The sequence below is a fragment of the Gopherus flavomarginatus genome, chromosome 1 (assembly GCF_025201925.1).
Source record: "Gopherus flavomarginatus isolate rGopFla2 chromosome 1, rGopFla2.mat.asm, whole genome shotgun sequence".
In the NCBI taxonomy this organism is placed as follows: domain Eukaryota; kingdom Metazoa; phylum Chordata; order Testudines; family Testudinidae; genus Gopherus; species Gopherus flavomarginatus.
The window spans coordinates 91,455,265-91,475,827 of NC_066617.1; the positions used below are offsets into that span (position 1 = coordinate 91,455,265).

At 44.5% G+C, this 20,563-nt stretch overlaps 1 protein-coding gene and 1 long non-coding RNA gene across 3 annotated transcripts in view; both read left to right on the forward strand.

Annotated features, from left to right (window-relative positions):
• Positions 1–20,563, forward strand: part of SCYL2 (SCY1 like pseudokinase 2) — a 71,076-nt gene that overhangs the window by 10,418 nt on the left and 40,095 nt on the right. Inside the window, exon 3 of one of the 2 annotated variants that reach the window (XM_050934705.1) lies at positions 17,198–17,355. The exons of the other annotated variant lie outside the window; for it this stretch is intronic. Coding sequence (XP_050790662.1) covers positions 17,198–17,355 — 158 coding nt within the window. The remainder of the gene's footprint in view (positions 1–17,197; positions 17,356–20,563) is intronic. 2 annotated transcript variants of the gene reach the window in all.
• On the forward strand, positions 1,459–10,790 carry LOC127042739 (uncharacterized). The gene is made up of 2 exons (XR_007772040.1): positions 1,459–1,565; positions 10,688–10,790. It is a non-coding gene; the product is annotated as an uncharacterized LOC127042739 (long non-coding RNA).

Genomic DNA, 20,563 nt, shown 5'->3' on the forward strand with positions numbered 1-20,563 from the left:
GTCCAAATCTGGGACTAAGGTTATGATAGGGGGTGAGGGGATCAATTGTTAGGATGCCTTTCCCATGCTGTCCCCTAGCCTCTCTGAGTCAGGCACATCTGCCAGTGTTTCCATGTGGCCCTCCCCATGTGGCCCTGCACCCCTCCTCAGCCATCTCTTCCCCCTGTCCCCTTGTGTTCTTGCACCTTCACTCCCATTCGCGTGCGTCCCCTCAGTAGCCCCATGTATCCCTGTGTACCCATGTATCCCTTGCCTCTTGACCTGGCCCCATGGGCAGAGTGCTGTGAGGAACGCAGACTTTTCCCTTCCCTAGTCACAGCTCGGGCTGCTCCCGCCTGGGATCATCTGCTCTCTGTCCTGACACCACAGTGGCCCCGGTCAGTGAAAGGTGTAACTGCAGAACTTCTCATCAAAATGCATTATCTGCTAAGGAAAACAGATTGTGTGTGGCACATGACTTCTGCGCGTGCGCAGTGGCACAGGAGTCTTTCTGTCCTCTGTGTGGGTGAACCTCTAGGCCAGGGGTTCTCAACATTTATCTTTCTGAGCCCCCCTTCCCCCCCGCAGCATGCTATAAAACCTCCATGGCCCACCAGTGTCACAACAGTTGATTTTCTGCCTATAAAAGTCAAGGTCAGCATTAGGGGGTAGCAAACAGGCCAGTTGCTTGGGGCCCCATGCCACAGGGAGCCTCATGAAGCTAAGCTGGTCAGGCTTCAGCTTCAGCCCCAGGTGGTAAGGCTCAGTGCCTCAGTCTTCAGGCCATGCAGTGGGGCTTCGGCTTTCTGCTGGCCCTGCTGACAGACCCCCTGAAACCTGCTTGCGGCCCTAGAGCAGTGGTAGAGCCGGTGCTGCAGGAGGTGCATGCTCAAAATTTTTTTACTGATGGGGTGCGTGATCAAAAAAGTTTGGAGACCACTGTTCTAGAGGGGGATAGAACACTTTTTGCCATTGGATTTCACACACATAAGAGTATAGTGAGATTTAGATTCCATTCCAGGCTTTGGTGGAGGGGTGTGTGCTCCAGTGGGCACAGATTCTTCTGCCCATTCCCCAAGTGTCATCTCTTTTTGCCCTATCCCTTCCAACCTGTCCATTTCCCAGTCCTGTCTCTTTCCTACACCAGGCTCCTCTTCCCTGTCTGATTCTCTTCACTGAGCCAGGCCCGCTTTCCACAGGCTTCTCATCCCCACTCCAGTCTTCTTGCCCTATCAGTCCTTAGTTTCACCCCTCTGGACTCCTCCTCCCAGTTCCAGCACATTGCCCACCCAGTCCTAATTGTCCCTCCTCCCAGCTCTCCATCTGATTGTCTGTCTCCCCAAGTTCCCTATCCCCTCTGGCTTCCTGTCCGTCTTCCACCCTGAGCACCTCATCCACTTGTTAGAGCAAAGGTCAACTATTTGCTTATCATCCCAGCTGCTCCCCACACGCACATAGCTGCTTTCCATGTACACAAGATACCCGGTTCAGGAGGTCAAACAGATGCATCCTGATTACCCCTAGAAAGGAATTCAAAAAATGCATAGGCTAGCAGAATTTACACACGCTAAGTTGTTTGTTACCGGGTATAAAAAGCCTGCTCTGCGCTTGTAAGGTGTGCCTCTCCCTCTGGCATGAGTCGAGGGGAGCACCCGCTCAGCTGACTGACAAATAAAGATTTTGGTATCCGTCTTCTAGTCTTCCGTGCCTCCTTGGGGTAATTGAGTAGCTCCAGGAGGAAACGAGCCTGTTTGGCTAACAATGGCACCCCAGATGGGACTTCTCTCCCTGTAGAGGGCGCTGACCGGCGGCTGAGGGCGATTCCGAGGAGTGGCCACCTCGAGCTGTTGGTTTGCTCGGGCTCCGGATCGTCACAATCGACCGGGGCGGCTGCATCCTCTCTAAAGAGAACTCCAAAGGACACGGAAGCAAGACAGCTCCAGGAGAAGGGGAAGTCCGACTGCCGGACGCGGCCACTTCGGGCAGTAAGTGCGTTTACTCCTGGGTTTGAGGAATAACGCCCCCGAAGTGTGGGTTGGACGGTGGAAACTCCTAGGCGGCCCGTATACGGGAAGGTATATTAACAGTACTGCAGTTTTATAAATGTCTTGTTGTTGTTGTTTCTGGTTAAGGAGTAAGCAAGTAACGGCCAACAAGTAGCGTCACTAACTCCACTAGTTTATGGGCTGTTCCTGACAATTATTGGGACTTGGAGCAACCTCAGGGATTGCTCTTGTTCCTAAGACGGATAATCTTGTTCCTCCATTTAATGGTGTATTGGAAACCGAAACTGTAACTAACTAAGGGTCTTGTGTGAAAGGTGGATGAGTGCCGCTGACCAGGTCTGAGACTTAAGCTGACGCCAGCCGCCCCAAGACTCCTGCGAGGGGAAACCCGGTGACCAGGATATCTTGATTGCAAGGGGGGTCAGCCGAACCTCGTGACCCAGTGGATATCTGAGTTTGGGCTAGATCCCTACCCTTTCCTCTGTCCCGATACCTCTGTCTCGATAAAAATTGGGTAAAGCATAATGGGGTCCGGACAAAGTACCTTCTCTGGGACACCCTTGGGATGTATGCTGGATAACTGGAAGGCATTTAGACGTCAGGCTGATTATGGAATTGTATTATGTAAAGACAATCTTGTAAAATTCTGTACTCTTGAATGGACAACTTTCGGGGTGGAATGGCCCCGAGGGGGGGACACTCAAACCAGAAATTGTACAAGCTGTACATAGCATTGTGACCCAGGATGGGCACTGGGACCAATATCCCTATATAGATATCTGGCAGGACCTCGTGGCCAATCCTCCCCCATGGTTGCAAAAATGTAGATCACGAACTATTAAAACCTTAATGGCCCGTGCCCCTGTTAGGAAACCCTATCCCCCTGTTAAGAAATCTTGTCCGTCAGCTGTGATTCCTTCTGCCCCGATCCTATGCCCCCTCCCCCTTTGTATCCCGGCCTCCCGGTACAGGCAACCTCAATTGAAAGGCCCCCCTCCCCTTCCTCTGAGGATAATGCCTCAATTAAAGAAACAAGGGATGAGTCAAGTGACCAGGACCCTTCCGAGCAGGAGCCCCCTCAGATCTCTTCGACCTTCCCGGTTTGGGAGGACGGGCCACCTTACAACCTAAGGAGCAAGAAGACTGGCCCCTCGATAGCTCAGAGCTCCAAAACGCAGTAGTGGAGCATGTCACCTGACTATAATCCTGGGGATACTAAGTTTACCCTTATTAGCCCATCGGGCAAGGGTGGTTCGGTACTCCAAATGCCTCTAAAACAAAGCTATTTGTGTCCAATGCGGGAAACTGTAGCCCCTAATGGCGGTCTCACTATGGTATATGTTCCCTTTACCACTAGTGATCTATATAATTGGAAACAACAGAACCCTCCGTTTTCAGAGGATCCCGCCCCGCTAACAGCAGTATTTGAAACCTTAATTACAGCCCATAACCCTACCTGGGGCGACATGAGGGTCGCTCTTAACACTCTATTGATGGCGGAAGAGAGGCGTTTAATCCTCTCAAAGGCCCGCGAGTGGCTAGCTGAAACAATAAGAAACCCTGACGAGGTGGCTGCGCAGCTGCCTGAAAGCCCTCCCACCTGGTCACATGACGACGCAGGCCGAGCCCGCCATGGCCAATACGCCATGGCCATAGTACAGGGGATGAAACGCTGCATTAGAAAAACCACAAATTGGGCCAAGCTATATAATATAAGACAGGAGAAGAATGAAAATCCAGCCACTTTTTATGAGCGGCTTTGTAATACTTTGTAAAAGATACACCGACCTCGATCCTGAAGACACCAACGGGAAACGGGTATTAATCCCCCTATTCATTGGGCAGTCCTATGAGGACATTAGGAAGAAGTTACAGAAGTTGGAGGGGTGTCGGGCAAGAACATAGAGAAACTTTTAGAAATTGCCATGAAGGTTTATGATCGGAGGGATGATGAGGAGCGGAAGAAAGAGGCCCGCATTTTAGCCATGGCCCTGAGAGAAGGATATGAAGAAAGGGGGGACAAAGTTAAGGGACGGCCAGGGCCACCGGGGAAGGGACTGGGCCCCCGCCTGGGTCGGAATCAGTGTGCTATCTGTAGGGAGGAAGGACACTGGAAGAATGAGTGCCCCCGGCGACAGGCCATGGGAAAGGAACATAAAGATAGAACCCCACCCCTTCCCATCCTCTACAACAGTTCAGGACTCTCGGGGGAGGGATCTTCCCCACAAGGGGGCCAGGGGACCCAGCGGCCCTTCTGGCGGCACAAGCTGCCAGCCTGGATCCCACGGTAAAAATTAAAGTGGAGGGCTGCCCAATTGAAGCCCTTATTGATACTGGGGCCACCCTTAGTTTGCTCCCCCTTAATAAGGCTCCCCGAGGTAGAGCTCGGGGACGTGCCGTAGTCCAGGGGATTGAGGGACAAACTACAGCTTTGGAAAAAACTCTGCCTCTCCTAGTGAAAATAGGGGACCATCAGATTTCACACCAGTTTGTTTGCAGCCCCTCCTGCCCCATCGTGCTGCTTGGACGAGATATCCTTACTAAAATGCAGGCGGAAATCTTGTTCGATAATGGGAACATGGAATTTAGACTTCCTAGCAACAAACCTCTAATTACCAGATGGCCCTCATGAGCGCTAGAAATCCTCCCCCGGAATACCAGGAGAATGAAGGGAGCCAGCTGCTGGGGCTTAACCTTGAGGTTTGGGCAGAGGAGGGAGGCATCGCTGTGGCCCGGAATGCCTCTCCAGTGCATATTTCCCTTAAGGAGGGAAGCAGCCCGGTCCGAATTCGACAATACCCCCTTAAGCTGGCCACTCAGATCGGGTTAAAACCTCTGATTCAAAAGTTTCTGCAGTGCGGGTGGCTCAGGGAAGGCACATCCCCATACAATACTCCAATAATGGGGGTGCCTAAGCCTAATGGACAGTATCGATTGGTCCAGGGCCTGAGACAAATTAACAAATTAATAGAAGCCCCCTATCCTGTTATCCCGAATCCTCATGCTATCCTGGGCCAAGTTCCCAGAAATCACGGCTGGTTCTCTGTTTATAGATTTAAAAGATGTCTTCTTTTCCATTCCCCTTGATCCGGAGTCTCAAAGACTGTTTGCCTTTGAATGGGAGGATCCAGATACCCACTACAAGGCTCAATACTTCTGGACCGTTGTCCCACAAGGACTTACCTGTGCACCCGAGATTTTTGACAGCCAGCTAAAAAGAGACCTTGCCTCATTCCTGGCTAGGCACCCTTCATGCAACATAGTCCAGTATTGTGATGATCTACTCTTAAGTACTGAAACAGAGGCAGCCTGTAAAGAGCAAACTGTAGAACTCCTTAACTACCTTGGGGCACAGGGGTATAAAGTCTCAAGGGAAAAAGTCCAATTGGTTAAGCAGCAGGTCACTTTTCTTGGATATCATCTTTGCCAAGGAAGGCGTAGTTTGGGTAAAGAAATAATCCAGGTTATACTTGATAGCCCTCAACCCTGGAACCCCCGAGAATTAAGGGCTTTTCTGGGACTGACTGGCTTTTGTCGGCTCTGGATCCCAGACTATGGGGAAGAGCCAAACCATTATATGAATCTCTAACCAAGGAAGGTCTGCTCCATTGGACATGGACCAGAGAGATGGAAAAAGCATTTCGAGAGCTTAAAGACGACTTGGTTCAGCCTCCCGCTCTAGCCCTCCCAGATCCCCGGAGACCGTTCACCTTATACGTTCACGAAAGGGGAGGGGTGGCTGCCGGAGTTCTGTGCCAAAGGTTGGGACCAACCTGGCGACCCATTGGATACTACTCAAAGGTGTTGGACCCTGTCGCCAAGGGGTGGCCTGCTTGTTTGCGGGCTGTTGCAGCAACCGCCCTCCTTGTCCAGGAGGCTGAAAAATTGACCCTGGGTGGGGACACTGAGGTTGTGGTCCCCCATGAGGGGCCTCAAATACTGGGAACAGGCGCTAGGGAAAAGCATCTAAATCCTAGTCGACATACCAGATATGAGGTGGGGCTCTTGCTAGCCCCCAATTTAACTTTTAGAACAGTTAGTTCACTCAACCCAGCTATCCTACTGCCTGATCCCCAGGTTTCCCATGAGACCAGTCCCACTCATGACTGCATTGAAGTTTTGCAGCAGGAAACTAAACCTCTCCCTGACCTCTCGGACCTGCCCTGGCCTAACCCAGATATTGAGGGCTACGTTGACGGGTCCAGTTATGTGGTAAATGGAAAGCGGTTTACTGGAGTGGCAGTAGTAGTTAAGGGTGAAGGAATATACAAGTTTAAACTCAGTCCTAATTTGTCCACCCAAGCGGCGGAGTTAGTGGCCCTTATTGAGGCTCTCCGACTGGGGACCGGGAAAACTCTTAACTTATATACTGACAGTAGTTATGCCTACATGGTGGTGCATGCTCACGGGACCCTGTGGAGGGAAAGAGGGTTCATTACAGCCTCAGGCCAAAAGATTGCACACAGGAGCCTCATCAAAACACTTCTTGAGGCCCTGATGCTTCCCCTCCCGGTCGCCGTAATACATGTGCGTGCCCATGGGAGGGCCCCAGAGGCCGAACAGCGTAGGTATAATCAATTGGCTAAGGAGGCCGCATGAGAAGGGGCCTCTGTCATAAACAGATAGCTAAGGGTTAATGTTCTTTTACCTGGAAAGGAGTAACCTGAAACACCTGACCAGAGGACCAATCAGGAAACAAGACTTTTTCAAATCTGGGTGGAGGGAAGTTTGTGTGTGAGTCCTTTGTTCTTGTCTTGTGTCTGACCCTCTCGGCTATGGGAGTGATTTTTCTATCTCCAGCTTTCTAATCTTCTGTTTCCAAAGTGTAAGTACAAAAATAGTAAGGCAATAAGGTTTATATTGTTTTCTTTTGTATTTACATGTGTATAGTTGCTGGAATGTGTTAAATTGTATTCATTTTGGATAAGGCTGTTTATTCATTTTTTTCTTTTAAGCAATTGACCCTATATTTGTCGCCTTAATACAGAGAGACCATTTTTATGTCCTTTTCTTTCTTTTTTATATAAAGCCTTCTTTTTAAGACTTGTTGGAGTTTTTTCTTTAGTGGGGACTCCAGGGAATTGAGCTCACCAGGGAATTGGTGGGAGGAAGAAGTCAGGGGGAAAATCTCTTCGTGTTAGATTTACTAAGCCTGACTTTGCATACCCTCTGGGTGAGGGGGGAAGAGAGATTAGCTCTCGGTACTTGTGTTTTCCAGGACTGGAAATAGGGAGGGTGGAGTCCCTCTGTTTAGATTCACGGAGCTTGCTTCTGTATATCTCTCCAGGAACCCAGGGAGGGAACACCTGGAGGGGAGGACGGGGAGGGGAAATGGTTTATTCCCCTTTGTTGTGAGACTCAAGGAATCTGAGTCTGGGGGTCCCCCAGGGAAGGTTTTGGGGAGACCACAGTGCGCCAGGTACTGTACAGATTCCTGGCTGGTGGCAGCTTTACCAGGTCCAAGCTGGTAACTAAGCTTGGAGGTTTTCATGGTAACACCCATATTTTGGACGCTAAGGTCCAGATCTGGGAAAAATGTTATGACAGCCTCATGGCTCCTCTTGGTTCAAGATTCAGAAGCTAAAACCCCTTCTCCCCAATACACAGCTGAGGAAGTATGCCACGCGCAGGCTGCGGGGGCCCGGCAGGTTTCCTCTGGGTGGTGGAAATTGCCTGGGTGAGAGATTTTTGTCCCTCGACCAGTACTTCAGGAAATTCTCTGGCTCTTACATAGAGAGGGACATATGGGGTCGGGAGCAATGGTTGATTTGGCCACCCGATCCCTTAAGGGGCTGGGTATGCACATGGAAGCCCAGAGAATTGTTAGTAATTGTCCTGTTTGTCAGTGAACCAACCAAAAGGGATGTGGCCCTCCTGCCCCAATGGGAGGTCGGCCATGGGCCATCTTCCCTTTCCAAAGGTAGTAAGTTGACTTTGCAGAAATGCCCCCCTGCAGGGGCTATAAATACCTACTCGTATTTGTGGATCAGCTTACTGGATGGGTGGGTGTTACCCCACCCGGCATTGTCAGGCCCAGGCTGTCACCAAAGCTTTGTTACATGAAATACTTCCTCGGTTCCATCTCCCTGAGGTAATTGAGTCTGATCAGGGAAGCCACTTTACCTCACAAGTGGTTCAACAGGTTTCTCAGGCCCTCGATATACAATGGAAATTGCATACACTCTGGAGGCCACAAAGCTCGGGTCAGGTAGAAAGAATGAATAGAACTCTCAAAGATAACCTCACTAAAATATGCACAGAATCTCATTTGAAATGGCTTGATGCTCTACCACTCGCCCTTACCCGCATTCGAAGGGCCCCGCGTAAGGGTCTTAAACTTTCACCCTTTGAATTGGTCTTTGGGTTTCCCCCCCAAATACTTATCCCGGGGTTCCGGAAGGATGTAAACTGGGAAATGGGGAATGACTCCTTATGGAAACAGGTTTCCGGGCTGCAATCTGTTTTGTTACAGCTGCATCGATATGCAGTGCCCTTCCAGGCCCTTCCCTTGGATCAGCCCGTGCATCAGTTCCAGATCGGTGACCAAGTCCTTGTCAAGAAGTGGAAGCGTGACCCCCTCACACCATGGTGGGACGGCCCCCACACTGTTTCGCTCATCAGCCAAGCTGCAGTTAAAATTCTTGGAAGTGACAAATGGACACACCGTACTCGGGTGAAACAGTTCCTGAACCCTAACTTGGAGGCCGAGTCAGCAGAAGAGGACATCAGCCCTCTGTCCACCCCGGCTCCGGAAGCCCGGGGTGGCACAGGCGAAGACTCCACCTGGGAATATCAAGGACTAGACAGACTAAAAGGGCTGTTTAAGAAAAAGAGATAATGAAATTATCATTAATACTTTTGCTTATGTACTCCCATTACGGTTATGGCTGGGAAAATAGGTTTTTACAGCTGGGGGAGACAATAGCGAGTTCCTTTAATTTTAGTAACTGTTGGGTGTGTGGAGGCCCAGGAGAATTGAATGAGTGGCCCTGTGTGGCCCAACCAGTGCAACCCAAATGGTGGGTTAGTAACTTAAGTATAGTGCACGATGGAACAGGAATGTGGACTGAGAATAGTAGTCCTTGGCGACTCTATTCTTCCGGAATAGGCATCTTTTGCCTTAATCGAACGAGGCGGGAGGGAGTGTACGTAGGGGAGAGCGAGTGTGACTGGACTCTATCCCTAGGATTTGATTGCTATGATCCCAACTGTAACCCGTACGACTGTTCTAAATATCAAGGGCGATGGAACTACACCCATGTGAGACTTACTAATAATAGCTGGGTAAGATGTTCCTACCGACAACATACGGGTGAAGGTTGTAAGGCGGTAGGACAGGATGGGTTCTTTGATGCCCTCTTTTAAGTTGCCAGCGAGACAATACCACTAGCAAGGACCACGTGGTATGGTGGCATCAATGGGCATGGCAGCACCATAATGGAACCCAGACCCATTTTAAACAATTTTGGTCCAGTACCAATAGGCCAGAATGGGGCTGTAATTGTGCTTGGAAGACGGGAGCTGGGGCATGGAAATGTGATTACTGCGATTCCGACGGCTCACTGTCAGCCATAATGGGGGGGCCCTTAGGGCCAGGTAATCACTTGTACTATGAACAGCCATCGGACCCCGAAACCTGGGATGGCCACTTTGCTAATGGGACTTGGGCCCTGAAAGGCCATTATTGGATCTGTGGGCCCTATGCTTATCGAAGATTGCCTCCAAATTGGTCTGGAGTATGTTACGTTGGATATATTAGACCCTTGTTCTTTTTATTACCCCAAATACAGGGAAATAAATTGGGAATTAAAGTATATGATGATTTAATTAGAGAAAGGCGGTTCGTTGACTCTACCTTGGCCACTGGAAGCTCTCAAACATGGGGAGCTCAGAAGTGGTCCCCTGAAAGAATGATAAAACATTATGGCCCGGCCACCTGGAACCCAAATGAATTAATATCAGGGGCCAGGGAGCCTTTTTATAACCTAAATCGGATAATTAGGTTACAGGCTGTTTTGGAAGTATTAACTAACCAAACAGCCGCGGCTCTTGATCTTTTGGCCGATCAATCAACTCAGATGAGAAATGCGATTTATCAGCACCATATGGTCCTCGATTATTTGCTGGCAGAAGAAGGAGGAGTCTGTGCAAAATTAAATGAGTCTAATTGCTGTTTACAAATAAACGATAATGGAAAGGTGGTAAAACAGCTAACAAAAGAAATGAGAAAGTTAGCCCATGTCCCAGTCCAAACATGGGCTGGGTGGAATACACACTGGTTTACTTCCTGGTTACCGCAACTAGGATGGCTCCGAAAAGATTTCCTCCTCTTTGTACTCTTTATTACAACCCTATTAACTCTAACTTGCTTTGCTCCCTGTTTAGTTGCGCTAATCAGACGAATGACTAACCAAGTTGTATATCAACAAATGATGGTGCTATACCGGCCGGTGAAAACTGAAGATTGGAGGCCATAGAGCTCTCAAAATGCTTTTAAGGGGGGAGCACCTGTTAGAGCAAAGGTCAACTATTTGCTTATCATCCCAGCTGCTCCCCACACGCATGTAGCTGCTTTCCATGTACACGTACACAAGATACCCGGTTCAGGAGGTCAAACAGATGCATCCAGATTACCCCTAGAAGGGAATTCAAAAAATGCATAGGCTAGCAGAATTTGCACATGCTAAGTTGTTTGTTACCAGGTATAAAAAGCCTGCTCTGCGCTTGTAAGGTGTGCTTCTCCCTCTGGCATAGGTCGAGGGGAGCACCCGCTCAGCTGACTGACAAATAAAGATTTTGGTATCCGTCTTCTAGTCTTCCGTGCCTCCTTGGGGTAATTGAGTAGCTCCAGGGGGAAACGAGCCCGTTTGGCTAACACACTCTCGGCATTTATCCACCAATCTCTTTGTCCCAGTCTACTTGCCGAGCCAGTTGAAATTCCTCTCAGTAGGGTTATAGTCTCAATCTTCCATCTCCATCCCCTCGCCCACTTCTCCCCCCCCATCCCAGTCTACTCAGTAGGTCCTGCTCTTGTAATCTCTGCATCTGAATCAAGCAGCTTCCTCCTCCAAACTGCCTGAGACCAGGAGGGGAATCCTTAAGAGCACAGGAGAGAGAGGCTTTCTGCTCTCAGTTCTGGTGCCTGTGCTTGGACCTGAACTAGGACCCAGCAGGGCCTGCAGCAGCCCAAAGCCACAACTGCAGGGAGAATCTTGTATTCTTACCTAGGTTATTGGTGCATTTGCCACATAATCCTACATTTTCTTTTCTTTCTTTCAAAATATTTTCAGTTCACCTATGGACTTACTAATATGTCTATGTGAAGAGAAGTGTTTTCTAGAGGCCTGTGGTTCGGCAAAATATTTTTGCCTAACATTTCCTCTTCTCTACTAGAATATTTGGGGGCTGACTTTGCTTGAGTCATCGTGCCAATGTTGATACGTTATGTCTTCAAAAATCAATTTCCATTATGAAATTTAAAAAACTCTGGACAAAGAGTGCTTCATTTTTAAATAGCTAATAAAAACAAATATAGCACTTTAATGTGCATCCAGACATAAACAAAGCTGTGCTCATGTGCAGTCTGCAATTAATGTGGTTATATACCACTTTGTGTAATGAAGGGGTTTGCTTTCAATTTGCATTTTAATCTAAATGCCATAAAGTTCAGGTTTTTTATCTCCATGAATCTTTAAAATATTCACAATTGCCTTTGCCTCCATGCTATGGTAGAAACAACAGTTGCAGATCTAAAACTGTAATAGTTTTATTATTGTAAAGAAACTTCCTTATTGGTTTAGGAGAGAACTCCTTTGTATGTGAGTTTTGGTTTTTTATGTCCCTGTAAAGTCCTATAAAGATAAATGTTTTCTATAGCATTTCAGCAAAGAAATTATGTAAAACTGCAACAAGTATTGATTTATTCTGGCAATCAGAGAATACCCAAAATATTATGGACAATTTCTTCTTTACCTTTTAAAACACATTTGTTGTTACTACTTCCAAGTATTAATGCTCAGATAATGTTAAAGGCATCATTAAACAGGCAAAAAAAGAAACCAGAAATGCTGTACTGGTTCGTGTGGAGATCCAGGTGTCAGTCACTAGTCATCTTATATATGTTCACACTTGGCTGTGTGCTGGAAAATGGCACACATCTATTTTATTGTATTTACTTATATTTAAAAATATTGGGTAAAAATCAGCATAAAAGAAAAAAACAAATGTTTAACACTAGTATTTACAATATGTTAAAGTGAAGTCCTCAACAAACACCTTGAACAATTTTCAAGACAATTACTTGTCAAATTTGAGTGAAATCTTCCAGAAGAAGAGTATCTGGCGTAGAAGCTGAATTTTTATGAAGCAGTTATACAGCAGCCAAAAAAAAAATTTCAGAATTTATTATTTTAATGTGTTGGACTGAGTTTTTCTATTTACTGCTTGTATACTACTTGTCTCTTAAAAATTAAGTCATCTTGCAACTACTCAAGGAGATTTAACGTGAAATGACCCTTATAAAATATTTGGCAACTACATTAGAGCCTTTCTGTGGGGACTTAAAACATATCCATCTTATATAGTATGTTGTTCTTGTCTTTGCTTCATCACTTCTAGACTGTAGGCTGCTTTATAACTTTTCCTAATATGGTTATAAAAATAAAAGACAGATTTCCAGTTTTGCTTGACAGTAAATTCTCTTTCTCTGAAGGCTCTCTGGTAAAAGCTGGTCATCTTTCTGGATTATCATCCCCTTAGTTGGTTTATTTTGTCTCCTTTCTTTAAATATCTTTTCCCAATCACCTAAACCTTCTCTCTAATGGCTTGCTTTCTAGATTAGACAGACATTTTAGTTATTTGAATGACGGGCCTGGAAACTTCTGAAGCCATTTGTTTTCCCCACTCTGACCTCTTATTTGTTGCTGGTTGGAAAGAAGATTGGCATTGCTTTTTAACTCTGCCATAATCACTGAAAGTTTTTGTGAATTACAGAATTTTATATTAAAGAGAAGAGTCTTCTTTTAAGGAATGCATCCATCTCTGTGTCATGGTGTCTATTATTTAGACATATACTTGACATAACTTGAATTTCCTGTTGCTTATATTTTCTCATTTAATTTTTAATAATCAATTGAAGTCTTCCATTCACCTTTGCTCAATGCAGAAATTCTTATAACAGAAAGAGAAAGTAATAAACAAAGAATTGTATTTTTATTTTGGGCCTAGGCTGACCATTAAATAAAATTCAGTTTATAATTTCTTTTGTGACTAGCTGGTGTTATCCCAGTGTCTGACCAAATTTCAGTGAAGTCTGTTATATTTTGCTTACCTACATGTTTATCTAGTTTTATAACTGGATAAAATATGCCATTCACTTCCTATCCCTAAACTATTGTATAGCAATCATGCTGCTTTTCCAATGGTTACTGCATGTTGGAAGTGGATGAAATTGTCTCTGAATGTGTATAGGATATAATCCTTTAAGTTAGGCCTTTACAAATATATAAGATGATAGGCACCTGTTTGTTTTTAACTTTTCATTTTGAGTCTGTGAAAAGGACTATATGAATAACTTGCTATTATAATTCCAGATCTACTAGCCGCCCACATATCCTTGCCCTTCTCATCACTTATACATTGTGTTCTTCTTAATACAACCTGTCCATATTTCATTTTTACATACAGATAGAGTTATAGTGTGACATATACAACTGAAAAAAACAACCCCTAAGTTCTGAGCTCAATTAGACTGGACAGTTGCTGGCTAACTGAACCTGTGCTGTGTGATGATTGAAGGTGAGAGGGCTCTATAAGTCAGCATCTCTGTGTATCTGTGTTCTCATTGATACATCTTGAAGTAAAATAACTACTGTATTTTATATAACAAATTCCCATAGAGTTTAAAACTTCATCTGAGTAGCCTATTATAAAAATGCAATAAATAAAATAAAATCCACCGTTACACATTTTTTCTTGTGTAACACTCCCTCCCTCCACTTCCCTGGGAAATGTCTCAAGTACCTCCAGACGTATGCATACCGCAGTTTGGGAACCCCTGATTTAGAGGAATGTCTTGTACTGCTTTTGTGAAGGGGTTAATTGCTTTGATCAGCTATGAGAAACTCAAGTGTTTTTGGTCTTCATTGTGAATGACACTGAGCTATTGAACTGTATTCCGGAAAAGAACACAGTTGTTTTCTCTCCCTTTGCTTTATGAGGCTAAAAGATGAGAGGCAGTCAGAAAGTAACTAAGGTCTTTTCTACAGATCTGTAATTCTTAGCAGATGTGTGCAAACTCTTCTGGTGGTATCTGCAGTTTAGGCAGAGCTTGGGGGTGTGTACTGCTCCTTCTGACAGTGATTAGAACCTTGTAAGCTCTATGTACACTGCAGTTTCTGCTGTCGATACAGTAGGTAGATCTTGTGTGTGTTAGGGAATTACAGGTATGAAAAATCCTAGTGCAAACACAAAATAACTAATGAAAAAGGAAGTTTTAGGCAAATTTGACTGGTACCATAGTATTGATTTACTATATTATATAAGGCCTCTGCTATGTAAAAATTGAAGGCAGCAAACAATGTGTGAATTACTTTAAAAGCTTTAAATCCTGAGCCATTTGTGGCACTGAAGGCTGTTTTCTAATGAGGGATATCTTTCATGGTTGAGTGGAAGTAAACTGAAAGGAGATTTAGTCAGAAAAACAATTATACTGTAGCAGATGAGAAGTGGCTAGCATACAAAGATTTGCAGTTAACAAGGATATTCTTGAATTTCTTTTAGTATTAAAAGAAATAAGACTTCATGGTTTCAGTGGGACTACTTGGAGTCCATAATGTTAAACCCCTATGTAAGCCTTTACAAGATGTTACTCTCAGTTTTGTAAATAAATATAGCACTATTTTTGTCTTTTAGCTTGACTAACTTTTTTCATAAGAACTTTTCATGAAGAGAAGAAACTGTTATGGGACCAAACAACTGTTTCAATTTTCTTTAGAAAGAACTATATATATAGTGCATTTTCTTGTTTAATGGTAATGGTTTCCAGGCACTCATAATGGCAGATTGTTGAGATTAATTTACTAGATATCTCAAAGAATCATGCTGGATGGAAGAGGAAGATGCAAAAGTCTATCTCATCTTAAATAACCAACACTGTATGCTCTTTCGCCCAATGGATTGCTTGAAATAATCTGAACAATGGATGCACCTAAAATGTTCATGCTTGTTTTAGAGATATTAGTAATTCTAGTAGTATTTCCCATTTTAAGTATAGGACATATTGCTTGAACTGTAATATCACTAAAACTCAGATTAGTTGTGTGCCCACTGCAGTTCCTTGGAATAAAGTTGACCCTTCTGGAGGGCGGGAGGGGCAACATAAGTCTTTACTGCAGTATTTAAATACGCATAAACTGTTTTTAGTTTGATTTGGTTTTTTTGATGCCTCAGACCTGGGGTGGGTTCATTATAAATAACTTCCATATGGACAAATAAAATGTAATATTTATTCACATAACTTACTGCAAAGGTCATTTTGCTGCTTTTGCTTTGTCTATATATGTAGTGAAAATTGTTATTAGCATTGTGCTGTTTGCGAGTGTGACTTCCTGCTGCATAGCAGGCTGACATGCTGAATATGCATGTTCAGTAAAATAGCACTTGTGCCCAAATTTACACCAACAGTTGCCTCCTTGTCTTGTCTTTGGGCTGAAACCTAGCATTTTGGATACAAATTAATATTGGTAAATAATATGAATTCTAGCTTTATATTAGTTTATATTTTATGAACATATTTCCTTCTGTACAAGGAATAGAAATTCAGTTAATGAATTTTTATTTTATTTGGACATTGGGAGTCAGGAAGCAAAGGCTCAAGGTTAAGTAACCCCCTCACCTTTTAATTGCTGAATACATCACAACTGGGAGCAAGGTCCAGGCCACCTGATAACACAAAAAAAGTTCCAGAGATAGTGTGTTCTTCTTATTTCCCCTTAATATTCTTAGCAAAAATCCTTATTTATCAGACTCCTTAATTTTTGTTGAATACGACCTATCAAATTAGGTAATCCTCCCCCAGATTAATTTTTAAGAGACAGCAAAATATTTTGAAATCAGTAGAATTTGCATTGTCTCTTCTGAGTAATTTTTTAAAAAAGAGTTGAGGGGGAAAAAAAACCACTGAGGAAAATATTGTTTAGGGAAAAAATTTATTCTTTCCATTCTCTACAATGTGCTCAAGAAAAAATAAAAATGTATATCATAAAGCATCATTCCAACGAATAGAATATAGAATATCAGGGTTGGAAGGGACCTCTGGAGGTCATCTAGTCAACCCCCCTGCTCAAAGCAGGACCAATCCCCAGACAGATTTTTACCCCAGTTTCCTAAATGGCCCCCCTCAAGAATTGAACTCACAGCCCTGGGTTTAGATAAATAAGTGTATTCTCAAACTATTTAAATTACCAATACCTGAGCTGATCTTGAGGTGCTGAGTATCCAAAACTCCCATTTATTTAAAATCAGGCCAGTTGCTGTCTTCAGATGTGCTGCTTAGTAATTGCATAAGTAGTGCTGGTACCATTAACCATAGGTGCCGAGTTTCTAATCTGCTAGGGGGTGCTCCCCCAGGCCCTGCCCCCATTCCAACCCTTCCCCCACCCTGCTTCTATCCATCCCTGCCCTGCTCCCACCATACCTCTTCCCACCCCGTTCCACCCCCAAGTGTGCTGCGCCCTCGCTCCTTCCCCCTTCCCTCCCCCCAGTGCCTCCTGATGCCACGAAACATCTGATCCGCAAAAGGCGAAGGGAGGGGAAGGCACTGAACCATGGGGCCACGGGTACGCAGGAGGTGCTGGGGGGAGTGGAAGGTTCTGATAGGTGGGCTGCCAGTGGGTGCTCAGCACTCACCATTTTTTTTCCTGTGGGTGCTCCAGCCTCACAGCACCCACGGAGTTGGCGCCTATGCCATTAACACAAGCTTGTGGTAATAGTCAATTCATTATTTTGTATAAAGTATGTAGCAGTAGTTTACTGGCTCAGGAAAAATATATTCTTGAATTGAGATAAAAAAAATCATGTTGATTGTAACTGAAATAAATTGGTGTAGCATTTGGCTATAGATGTATAACGGACTACTTTCTGCTTTGATGGATCATATTAACTTTACTGTGTGGCGTAGGTAGTACTGACTGAGTTTTGTTGCTTATTTTTAGGAAGTTGCTGTTTTCGTCTTTGATAAAAAGTTAATAGACAAATATCAGAAATTTGAAAAGGATCAGATTATTGATTCTTTAAAGCGAGGAGTTCAACAACTAACAAGGCTTCGACACCCTCGACTAGTTACTGTCCAACATCCATTAGAAGAATCCAGGTAAATTTTAGTAAAATTGTAAGAATTGTTTTTTTGCTGGATATAGAGGTCTGGAGCATTTGGAAAAACATGGAGGAATAATAAAAGATATGGACTTGGCAATTAGACAAAATAAATAAAAATAGGTCATATGCCACCGTGTTCTGGTTGCACTGTTGCCCAAATGGTCACTTTTTCTGATATTATTCACAGATGTTGAAGGTACAGTATGTGACTTACTTCAATTGCTAAAATATTTGCGCAAAACAAGGTTTTAATGATTATACTTGAAAGAGGGCTGAAGTCACAGTAACTGCCAAAGCAGAGAGCTTTTCTTGGTTTTGATTTAGTGTTTTTATCATTATTCATGAATTTTTACAAAGTAGAAGCCATGTTTTTCCACCATCATTTCCTCAGTCCTTTTCCACTCTCTTTGCCTGAACTACAGCAGGAGACCTTACCCATGCTTAAAAAAATTAAAATTATAGCCACGTGCCAGCTCCTGGATAGTTAAGAGTTGAGAAAACTTTATGGTTTGAGGTCAGTTCTTGTAAGTGCTCTTGTAGATCTACATAGTTACTCACTTTCCCTTGGAAGTTAGTGTGCCTTATGGGGTGCTGGGGTAGGGATAGTGATATAAATTTGGGATTGTTTCATCAAAACGTTCCTGAGATGTAGCCTCCTTTGGGGAAGCAGTATTGAAAGTGTTGTTTAACAAAATTAATCTCTACAGGCTTGAACCTAAAACACATGCACAAAACTGATTATCTTGTGTATGTGCATGGTACCCAAGTGAGTTACTAGTCAGCCAGTTTTCACATGATCTGGATGGCTGAATGGGACCTGCTATGGCTATTGAATATGAGCAACACCTAGACATTTTAATCTGGAACCCATCCTTGATGGAAATCTGGAAATGAAATATAGTCATGTTGCTACAATCTGCCTTTGTCAAAGAGGTCTTTTGTTGTTTTGGGGAAATGTCGTCTGAGTACAGCAGAAAATTCAGAAAGTGCTCAGACTATTTTTTGAAAAGAAAATAATTGTATATGCAAATGCATGCTGGGAGGTGGCGCTAGGGGGCAGAGGAAAAGAGAAGGAATGGGGGAAAGGGGCTTGGGCTTGCGGCGGGGAGGATTAATTGGGGTAAGTGTGAGAGGGGAGGGGTTGGGAGGTTCAGGTCAGGGGAGAAGATGGAGATGAGGGATGGAACACTGGGAAGGGTGATATGTAGGGTGGGTGCCAAGCGGGGGGACCTGTCAGCCCCACATCCTTCTCTGCTGTGACTGTGCTGTGATTTTAAGGTAACACAAATCTAAACCTCTGAAAATCAGAAAATACAAAGTTAAGGTATATGCCATATCTTGCAGGGGAGGGAAGGCTGACTTGCAGGGGAGGTAGAGTGGGTGGGTCAAAGGCATGGCCGGGGAAGCCTGGCTGAAGCAGATGGGGGCTCCAGCTAAGTGGCGACTCATAGTGGCAGTATGGGGCCTGGTTCAGTGTACAGCACAGGGTACATAATTCAAGGAAGCATGCATTCCTCCAGTAAGCTGCTGCCTGTGATACATATGCACCCTCAGAGGTCACCAGACAGCAGGGAGCAACGTATTACATGCTGATGGCTTCCCAAGTGCTAGTGTCTTAATGGGACAGGAAGGGGACGGTGAACTTGAAATGGTGGCCTGGGAGTACGAAAGTAGGGGTAGATGTAGGTGTATTAAATGTTGGCCCAGCTTGGCAGAGGTGTGATAATGATAGGAGATCTGGGGTGGGAGTCATGACTTTCTGGAAGTGTGTGAATCCCTTTGCCTGACCCCTGACTGTGATCTAAGGAAATAGTTGCCTATGTACCCTGAGGGATCCGGTATGCCTCATTTCAGCACTGCATTGTGTGGGTTGTGTCAGTAGCAGGACCCAGGTGTCTTCTGACTTTGTCATCAGTTAGGTGGGAGATGAAGGGTAAGAGGAAAGGATAGTATTAGATGGCATCCTGTGCATATGAGTAAAGATTGTAAAATTTAGCAGATACGGTGTTTTCTGTGGAGTAAGCTAGGTGTTCAAGAGTGAGGCAGGAATAGATAGCTCTTGTTCAGTACAATGAAAGAATGTGTGCTATGGACTTATAGGTCTTTGCTCAATGAGAGTAGAGTTAAGGTTACATGGGCATGTACCTTAACTCCTGTATTTCCTGGTTTATACAAGTTGGAGTTTTGCTAAAGTTGTTGTTTTGGAACAGTATTAAGTATCACCAGGCACTTAAATCTGTTTTTTGTTGGTGAATAGGAATAAAAGATTGAATGACTTTGTCATCCCCCTGTTCTGGTCTTACCTAGTGGGTCAGTACAAAACTGAGTTTCTGCAGAGGGCGTTTGTTTTTTATATTTAAAAAAAAAAAGTGCAGGGTCAGGAGGAACCACTATGCATTGGTTTAATTGGAAGCCAACTGACACCAAGGTTGAGCATCTTCAGTTGGGTTTTCTGATGCTTGTATTTTGCTTTAGGATTCTTGCGTCTTCACAAAGGCAGTGGTAGGGAGAACTGAAGCTATGACTCTTAGTCTTTGAGGGTAATGAGCAAGGATCTTTCATGTTTCATTAGTTTTGTTTCTTTGGCCTGATTGTGCTTTAGAGAGCAATTTCGTTGGCTTCTGATGTGTACAATCCATTAAGTTTTGTCCTACTACATAGTGTTCACTGTGATATTTTTGAATGACTCAACGAATATTTAGTTTCTTTTCTTGCATGAGACTTCATCACCCTGAGTAATATATTCTGACTGGTTTTCTTACGTTTCAATTTTCTTTGCTCAGACGGAGGCAGTATTCGTATTTTCTTATATATAACCTGCTAGTTCTTTCTCACAGCAGGCTCAAGTGTTACCAGCTAGCTAAAGCTTTTTCCTGTAGACTTTAGAACAATTGAGACTTAACCCACGGTTCTTAAGTTGCTAAGGCTGTTCCAGGGGTCTTAAGAATGGTATGATTATGCTACCTGAAACCTCTACCTGTGAGGCAGTGTGGACAGCAAACTTGCTGTCATCGTGAGATTGATATGGAGAGTTAAGAGTCACCATGATCCCCTGCTCCTTGACAGTAGCTGGAAGGCTTGTAATTGTCTACACATACATGTGTACTCCGCTTACAGCCACTAAGGGAGAGGGAGACAGGGAAGAGGTGAAATGAAGAGCTGTTTTGAGCATAGTCACAGGGAGCAACCTCATTTATTGAGAG